The sequence below is a fragment of the Patiria miniata genome, unplaced genomic scaffold (genome assembly GCF_015706575.1).
Source record: "Patiria miniata isolate m_02_andy unplaced genomic scaffold, ASM1570657v1 HiC_scaffold_29, whole genome shotgun sequence".
Lineage (NCBI taxonomy): Eukaryota > Metazoa > Echinodermata > Asteroidea > Valvatida > Asterinidae > Patiria > Patiria miniata.
In genome coordinates this window covers 27,662,933-27,672,191 of record NW_024037068.1, presented here as the reverse complement: position 1 = coordinate 27,672,191, position 9,259 = coordinate 27,662,933, and the positions used below count along the sequence as shown (strand labels likewise).

Below are 9,259 nucleotides of genomic sequence, written 5' to 3'. Positions count from 1 at the left end.
ATTTTCATTTTTTTTTGTGACGGATGGGACATTGCAACATGATATTATTTCAAAATGGTCAAGACTCATGTTTTATCTTTGGGTTTAAAATTCTACTTTGCGTATACATGTACATGTAGGAATGTTATCACACTTCAAAGTCAACCAATAACATGTTTAAAGCATACATGTAAGAACTGTAACAGAGGGGAACTCAAATTTCCATCACAAAATAGGGGGAAAAAGCTACTTCTGTTTCTCGAAACTTCAAGCGTGATAAAAATAAACATCCAAATGAAGAAGAAGAAAAAGAGGAAGAAGAAGAAGAAAAAAACTGTTTCTGAAAGCTTTGTTTGTCTACATGTACTTTCCAAGAAAAAAAATGATTTACTTAGAAAATGTACTTTGAAAATTCCTGAGTTCGCAACTCTTATCCGGAATTAACCTCCAGTCAATTTCTTTGTTCAACCTGAAATAAATACAAAACTTATTTACGAGTGCATAAAAATCCTACATTTATATAACTGATGACTGAATCTTAAATGTATGCAGCTGTCATGGCTTTATTTTAAGTAAAATGTGTACATGTTGTAAATGCCTTTTTGAGGGTTGCAGATGTCCACACAAGAAGCTTGCAATGTATATTGTTCTCCGCTTTTAAAAATAGACTATAAGAAATAGGCCTATAAGGAAAAAAGGAAATTATTTCAAAAAATTCTTACATGTGTGAAACTTGTTTTGTTTTCAGTTGCATGTGTTGTGACACTGCCCACTGTCACCATAGAACCATGGGTGGATATCAACCAAGCAACAACATTGACCTGTCTACCGTCTCAGGGGACACTACGTGAATTGCGTTGGAGAAAATATTCTCTGAGTGAACAATCTTGCGATTATAGCCTATCGTGTCTTAATATTGTGAGATTGGAATTAGGCACGGTTATTTGGGGTTCAGATCAAAACCGTTATACTTTTGATGAAACTCAAAGTGATTATCCTCTAACCATCAAATCAGTCACATTAGCAGATGAAAGGTACTATGGTTGCTATACCAATGTTGCCGGAGAAGGACCATATTCTTCTAACTCAACAGCGATGCGAGTAAGAGGTAAGTAAATACAACCATTTCATTTGAATGACCAGTGTTATATGCCATCAGTATTTGTTTGCGTGCTATGAACAAAATCCGTTCTCATTTCAATAAAATAGGTACTGACATTTGCATGCTACAGGTGTATATAGCAAATAAATTTGGAGTCGTGTGGCAATTGGTATACCCAGCCCTAAAGAAATGAGGTTTTTATTTTATTTCATTTCTTTAAAACCATCTTTAATGTGAGTAAACCATTCAGCAATTTCTGATCCTTTGGGGCCTCACATTATATAAGAAAATCAAGATAATGGTACAAACAAAGACAGGACCATGACAATACGAGCACAGATAGGTTAATAAAAACAAGTTTTGTTAAGAGCAATTCATTAAGAAATAAAACTAGAATGACTAAATTGCACTGAAACTGACAACCCCCGTTGCAGCCGGCCATATTATTCAAAAAGGATTAAAAAAAAAAAAAAAAAAAAATTACCATAGAAATGGAGTAACTTAAAGCGATAAAATTGCACATAAAACAAAGTAGAAATACGAACGCCTTCCAACCTCCCCAAATACAACTAAATTAAAATTAAGGTTGTATGTACAGTATACCAAAGACTCGGGCGGAACACAAGGTTATGCTGTATTCACTTGGCATGTACACGTTACATTGGTCCACAGTGCCACCGAGTTCTCTTGCAATCACTTACTACGGTGCATCATACAGCGATGGGGTGTCCTTTCCTGTTGTTGCCGGAAACAACCATTCATTCAGCTGTACCACACCTGGAGTCAAGCCAGCGACCAAGTTCACTTGGATTCTATCTGCTGGCATCACTTCAGACCAGCCACTAGGATCTCAGACAGAAACTCCTAATAGCGACGACAGCAGGTTGACAGACAGCACCAACACGATCACTGTAAACATCGCAAAGACACCAGCGAATGCTCAGCTGACTTGTGGTGCTACCAATAGACAAGATGGATCAAACATTGCAGATATGAGCATCACTGTTACTCTTCAAGTCAGAGGTAGAGCATTTCAATGTCTCCAACATTTCTGCAACATTCAATGAACGTGAACAAACGTTCACTCATCAGTGACTGATTGGTGAACACATTACCAGTATTTCCTTCTCCTGGTCGCTGAAACTTATCAATATTGTATACATGTACATGCAGTCATGGTTTTAAACATAATAACAAGATTCTCACTGTGATTATAGCAAGACAAGTCATAAATGCAGCATGATTGTACATGTACATATTGTAGCGGAACAGTTAATATTGGCGCGCTAGGTTCACCGTAGTTTAGTTGGTTGGTACGCGGACTTCTGTCCGTTGTACAGCGCGCGAGTAGCGTGGCTGGTTGGTACCCAGCGCGGGTATATAAGCGCGTGTCGCGCGCGCACTCACTCTCTTCCATTTCACTCGTCCATGATTGCACTCTCCCATTGCACTGCTCACGTTGTGTGCTTTAGCTGTTAATTGTGGCGCGAAGCGTAGCACAGTTCCCGCTCAGAGACTTGGAGTTGCTGGAGCGTGTGTAGTACAGCGGTGGTCAGTCTCTCACTCAGGAAGAGCACTGGTTTAGTTCCGGTGAGTGTAGGGATTAGGAAATCTGGTTGGTACGGGAAGCATTCCAGTTCTCGACGATTATTGGAAAGGGGCCAATTCTTACCATTGAGCAGGACACACCTAAGTAGGACACATCTACGTAGGACACACCTTATTAGGACGCACCTAAGTAGGACGCATCTTATTGGGTCTCCAAGTGGTTATGATAAAGCAGTGAAGCCCTAAATACCCGAGTGTCTGATCTATTCATTGGACGTTAACCCTTCCCCGAGTGTGTTCGTGAGGTTTGCGTGAGAGCGCGAGTGAGTGTGTTCCCTGAGCGCCTGGCGGTAGACTGCCCCAAAACGGACCTGTTCCCCTGGCCTTCCCCACAGCCGCTCGTCGGGTCGGCAGAGAGCAATATCCAAGGCATCGTCGACACAGACCGCCACAAATGGTGTCAGAAGTGGGATAGGCGCCAGGATTACACAACACAGAACCCATCACGAACTACGAGCAAACAATCACCTACCTAGGACAGAGTCACCCAGATAGGCGTACGTCATGGACAAGAAACAAGTAAACCAACCTAGACCGGTACTAATAGAGGAACTGACCGAGGACGCGGCTGAAACTTCCCAGTACGCGGAGGAGCAACAACGCCTAGAAGTTGAGACTGAGAGGCTCTGGGCAAAATTGGGTCAACTCCATGAACAGCTAGACAAACTGGAGACGAGAAGGGTGCAACTTGAAAGTCGGCAGGTGGATGCAGAGGCAGGTGCCCAAGTGGAGTTACCAACAACGAGTTTCAGATACCTTGACACTGTAAGAGATGCATCAAGTAGCCTGATATCATCGTCAACACCTATGCCAAGGTGCAGACCTACGCCAAAACCCAGAACCAGGTATCCTACACTATCGTCTTCATTACTGGTACCTACAAATACACCAGTCACATCTTCAACATCGGTAGAAGCGTCCCATCAAGAAATCAAGAGTAATGCTGATACAGAAAAAGGGTGGTCAATGGAGAGAAATTTCTCAGCAGGTGCAGCCGGAAGAGCATCAGAGCCAGAAAAGCAAGTTTCAGGCGAGGACAGGTCTAGCCTAGATAGGCGAGAGCCGGTGGTTGAAGTGAAGAGAGACGGCCGTTCGCCTGCAGAGTTGAAGCGACCTAATATCGTACCAGATCGGTACAACGGCAAGACTGTATGGAGGGATTTTTGGCAGCATTTTGAAGCGTGCAAACTCGCTAACGGGTGGACGGACGAACAAGCTAAAGTCTTCTTGGCTGCGAGCTTGCAGGGGATAGCGGTGAAGGTGCTATCAAACAGTCCGGATGGTAGTCAAACGATGACGTATAAAGAATTAAAAGACAGGCTGGAGAGGAGATTCGGACCGGGCCAATTGTCGGAAAACCACTTGATGGAGCTGCGTTGCAGACGACAGGGACCAAAGGAAACACTGAGGGAGCTAGGTCAGTCAATCAGGGAGTTGGCCACGCTGGCATATCCTGAGATAGCAGACGAAGGGAAGGATCGCCTAGCGAGAGGTCACTTTTCGGACGCGATAGAGGACCAGGCCATCCGTGAAGGAATCTTCAGGACACAGCCAAAGACACTCGATGAGGCTATAAGGGCAGCAATGGCGACAGAGAGTTTCCTCAAGGTGGAACAACAGAGGCCCAGTCGCAACCCAAAGCAAGCACGAGTACTAGAGGGACAAAATGACTCTTCGGTGGAAAAGCTGGAAGATTTCGTAAGAAATAGCCAGAAACGGATGGCAGAGGCCATACAAAGAGCTCAAGAAGAGACAAAAGCGTGGGTGGCTAACCTGGTGCAAGGGAGACCTACAGGTGCAGGGAACGACAAGCCAAACATGACAGAAGGCGTTCCGAGTACCTCCTACAGGAGACGACCTAGAGAGGACATTGTGTGCTTCAGGTGCGAGAGGAAAGGACATTTCGCTCGTGACTGTAAATGGCCGCCAGCAAAGAGACACGGGTCGGGAAACGGATCGCAGCTGACCCCAGGGCCCGAGGGAAAGCTGGGAGGAGAAGAGGGCCACAAGACCGTCGTCCACGAGACAAACCAATAGACAAGGGTCATGTAATTACCAATTCAATTGCAACAGCAGAAAGAGTGAAAAGGGGCATGTTTGTACCAGCAGTGGTGAGGGGACAGCAGGCGAAGCTTCTGGTGGACACCGGGGCAACAGACACGTTTCTGTCATCTACTCTCTACCACAAGATCTCACCTGAGAATAGGCCTCATCTTTCTAATGAGGGTTCGTGCATTAAAAATGCTGATGGTTCGCGAATAGTGACGTTAGGTAGCGCCTGGGTGGAGTTACAGGTTGGAAGAACGACACATCCAGTGTACGCGACCTTCGGAAATTTACACTCTATGGATGGAATCCTGGGTATGGATTTTTTGTACCCAACATGTGGGTCACTCAACTTTAGGACACTTGAGCTCACAGTAAATGGAGAAAGGGTGAAATGCAGCGATGATTATGGAGCAGCATTCTGTGCGAGGATAGTCGTTGGACGGACGACCAGAGTGCCACCTGGACATGAGGCAATCTTGCAGGGACATGTTAGTGGAAAAGCGAAGCATAACGGTCTTGGAATTCTAGAGCCAGTCGACCGCAGCGAGATTGCGAACAAGGGGATGATCGTTGCCCGAGCAGTAGTTGATGCTGATCAAGAGGTGTTACCGGTTAGAGTTTTCAATCCAGGCAAGAGAGAGTGTGTAGTTCATAGGGGAACTATGGCGGGTTACCTCACACCTGTAGGTGAGAAGGAGATTGAAAGCACACGAGATGTGGAGTCACAAAAAGCGGCCCGACTAGATGTGCCCGAGCACCTTGTTGATCTGTTTAATCGGTGTAAGACGGAGGTTGATCAGGAGCACCATAGTGATATCGCGAAGTTATTGAGGGACTACCGAGACGTCTTCTCTAAGGGAGATCGGGACATAGGCCGTACAGACTGGGTCAAGCACCACATCAATACCGGTGATGCAGTGCCTGTAAAGCAAAGGCCCAGAAGATATCCGACCGTGGAGCAAGAAGAAATAACCCGACAGGTGAAAAGTCTTCTTGAAGATGGAAGAATCGAGCCATGTGACAGTCCTTGGGCCGCAAATGTTGTACTTGTAAAGAAAAAGGACGGGACGAGGAGGTTTTGTATAGATTACCGCCGCCTAAATTCCCTGACGATAAAGGATGCGTATCCGATACCGCGCATCGACGACTCATTGGATACCTTGGAAGGCGCGAAGTGGTTCTCCACTTTGGACCTAGCTGCAGGATATTGGCAGGTGGAGTTAGACGACGAGGCGCGGCAGAAGTCGGCATTTGTCGTACGGGGAGGTCTCTACTGTTGGCGAGTTATGCCATTCGGCCTCTGCAATGCGCCCTCGACCTTTGAGAGGCTGATGGAGCGAGTGCTTGCAGGCCTACAGTGGGACATTCTTCTGGTGTACCTCGACGACATTATCATATTTGCCAAGACAGTGGAGGATGAACTGAGACGCTTGAAGGTGGTGTTCCAACGCCTACGCGATGCTGGTTTGAAGTTAAAGCCGAAGAAGTGTGAACTGTTTCGGAGGCAGGTCTTGTACCTTGGACACATTGTGTCTAGTCAAGGCATAGCGACAGATCCAGAGAAGATCAGGGCAGTGCGTGAGTGGCCTACACCTACAACAGTTACTGAGGTGCAGAGCTTTTTAGGTCTAGCATCATACTACAGGCGTTTTGTGAAAGGGTTCGCCGACATAGCTCGGCCACTGCACCGCCTGACAGAAAAGGGGAGACAGTTCGAATGGGACGACCAGACCGAGAATGCGTTTCAAATGCTGAAGAAACTTCTACAGGAAGCACCTATCTTAGCGTATCCCAGTCCAGAGGAACATTACGTACTCGACACAGATGCGAGCAACGTCGGTATAGGCGCTGTCCTTTCACAGGTCGTCGATGGTCAGGAAAGGGTTATTGCATACGGTAGCAGAGTCCTTAGCAAGCCAGAAAGAAATTATTGTGTAACACGTAGGGAGCTTCTCGCCGTAGTTGTATTCCTGAAACAATTTCGTTCCTACGTGTACGGGAGAAAAATCACCATCCGGACGGACCATGGAGCACTCCGATGGCTGTTAAACTTTCGTGACCCACAGGGACAGATCGCCCGTTGGTTGCAGGTGGTGAGCGAATATGAGTTCACCATAGTTCATCGTGCTGGAAGGTCCCACGGGAACGCAGATGGGCTTTCGAGGCGACCATGTACTCAATGTGGCCGAGAGGGCAAAGAGTTGGCAGCAGGTGCCGAGGGGCATGAGGAGAAAGAGACAATGAAGACTTCAAAAGAAGGAAATTCACCTACGGTGCGAATCGTGACTATGGAACCTACAGTGACACAGGAGTTATTGGGAAAGGCCCAGCAGGAGGATCAGACACTAGGTTGGATTCTGAAGGCGAAACTTGGTTCTGGTGAGAGGCCAGCATGGGCAGAAATGACGCCAGCATCGCCTGCAGTGAAGACGTACTGGTTGCTTTGGGACCAACTTGAAGTTAGAGACGGACTCCTATGTAGGAGATGGGAATCCGATGAAGGCCACGTAATCAAGTATCAAGTCATCATACCCAAGCCACACCGTGAAGAGATTGTACAGGAACTCCATGGTGGTGAGACTGGAGGTCACTTGGGACAGAGGAAAACATTGGCGAAGGTGCGCCATAGGTTTTATTGGGTCGGGTTGAGCGCTGATGTAAGGTCTTCCGTGAGACAATGCAACCTGTGCGCAACAAAGAAGTCACCTGCAAGAACAAGAAGAGCACCGTTGCAGCAGTATGCTGTAGGCGCCCCGATGCAGCGAGTGGCACTCGACATACTTGGACCGCTCCCTGAGACAGAGCGAGGTAATCGATACGTGCTGGTAGTAGGAGACTACCTCAGTAAATGGGTCGAAGCATACCCGATCCCGGATCAGAAAGCAGAGACTGTGGCCCAGAAGTTTGTATCGGAATTTGTGAGCAGATTTGGCGTTCCGATAGAGTTACACTCGGACCAGGGACGGAATTTCGAATCGAATGTCTTCACCGAGATGTGTAGCATCCTAGGTATTAGGAAGACGAGAACAACCCCATATAACCCGAAATCCGACGGGATGATTGAACGTTTTAACAGGACTTTGTTGAGTATGGTCTCCCTTATGATTGATCCTCACAAACGGCAACGTGATTGGGACCAGAAGGTGATGCTAGCTACATTCGCCTACCGTTCAACGCCTCATGAGTCAACCGGTGAGACACCTAACATGCTCATGTTAGGCAGAGAATTGTACCTGCCGCTCGATTTGACTACTCGAGTTACTGCAAAGGATGGTGAAGTTAGCGAAGAAACAGACTATGCTCTTCAATTGAGAGAAGATATGCAGTTAGCCCACGAGCGGGCAAGGGAAGTACTCAAATGTAGTGCAAGGAGACAGAAGAAGTGCTACGATCAGAAAACGATAGGAGCCAAACTGAAGACAGGAGAATTCGTGTGGCTACACAACCCAAGCAAGACAAAGGGCCTATCGCCAAAGTTACAACGACGATGGGAAGGGCCCTACCTGATACTGCAAAAGCTATCAGATGTCACGTACAGAATTCAGCAAAAGCCAAGAGGTAGGAAAAAGGTTGTCCACTTTGACCGACTTAAACCTTACCAAGGTCGGCCGCTAAAACCATGGACGGCAGAGTCGCCCTGTCAACCGCCGAGACAAGATGAAGAGACCGTTGCAGAAGCTCGAGATCAAGAAGACATCCGATTTGATGTACCTGCGGAGTTAGTCGGAGAATCACAAGACATGGATGGAGAGACGCAAGATACACCTAGGGAAACTAATGATGTTACAGTAACGACACATAGAGACCAGGACAGGACACCTACGCCTGCGGGGAGAAGAAACCCACCTAGACACAGGCGAAGGCCACAACGCTATTTGTAAGGTTGTGCGGGAACAGCCGGGGGCATGAACCTATACAGGCCAGGCCGTGAGGGGAACCCATGCGTTTAACTGAATGCGTGTGTGAGCGTGCTACAGAATGCCCGAGCCATTTCTTTAACTAGTCATGAGACACTCACGAGATTCATTTCTTTTCATCATTTGTCAGGAGATAAACATGGGTCGAGACTCGCCAGCAAAGAGGACTCCACTGGACCTAGACGAGGCGAAGACAATAGACTGTCCGAAATGCCACAGTGTGTTTCTACATCGGAGGAGTCTGGACCGACATCTGACAGTGGAGCATGGGCCACGAGTGTTTTATTGGTGCCGGCAGTGTTCACACAAGAACAATCGGCGGGATAATCTGCTGAATCATTATAAAGATTGTCATCCGTCCTGCCTGGCTGAGGTGAATGGGATCAAGGCTGAGTCCTATGAGGACAGGGAGCGTGAGGCGCGTACCAGGAGCGAGGCAGAAAGGCATCGCCTAGGAGGCAAAAAGTCACCTAAAGGTAAACGGGGTGAACCAGGTTCCCAACCAGAGGTCAAGTCGCGTTCTGCTGGACGGAGCGAGAGTGGACCTACTGCCGCTACAAAGAAGCGTAGCCGGGACAAGAAAGATGAGGAAGAAGTGACTAGG

The 9,259-nt window shown here is 47.3% G+C and overlaps 1 protein-coding gene across 13 annotated transcripts in view; it reads left to right on the top strand.

The window, feature by feature from the left end:
* The first annotated feature begins 731 nt into the window (after nucleotides 1-731).
* Nucleotides 732-9,259, top strand: part of LOC119735735 — a 114,803-nt gene continuing 106,275 nt past the window's right edge. For all 13 annotated transcript variants that reach the window (XM_038209643.1, XM_038209647.1, XM_038209651.1 and 10 more), the window contains exons 1-2: nucleotides 732-1,087; nucleotides 1,754-2,104. In XM_038209643.1, coding sequence (XP_038065571.1) covers nucleotides 1,075-1,087; nucleotides 1,754-2,104 — 364 coding nt within the window. In that variant the 5' untranslated portion in view covers nucleotides 732-1,074. The remainder of the gene's footprint in view (nucleotides 1,088-1,753; nucleotides 2,105-9,259) is intronic.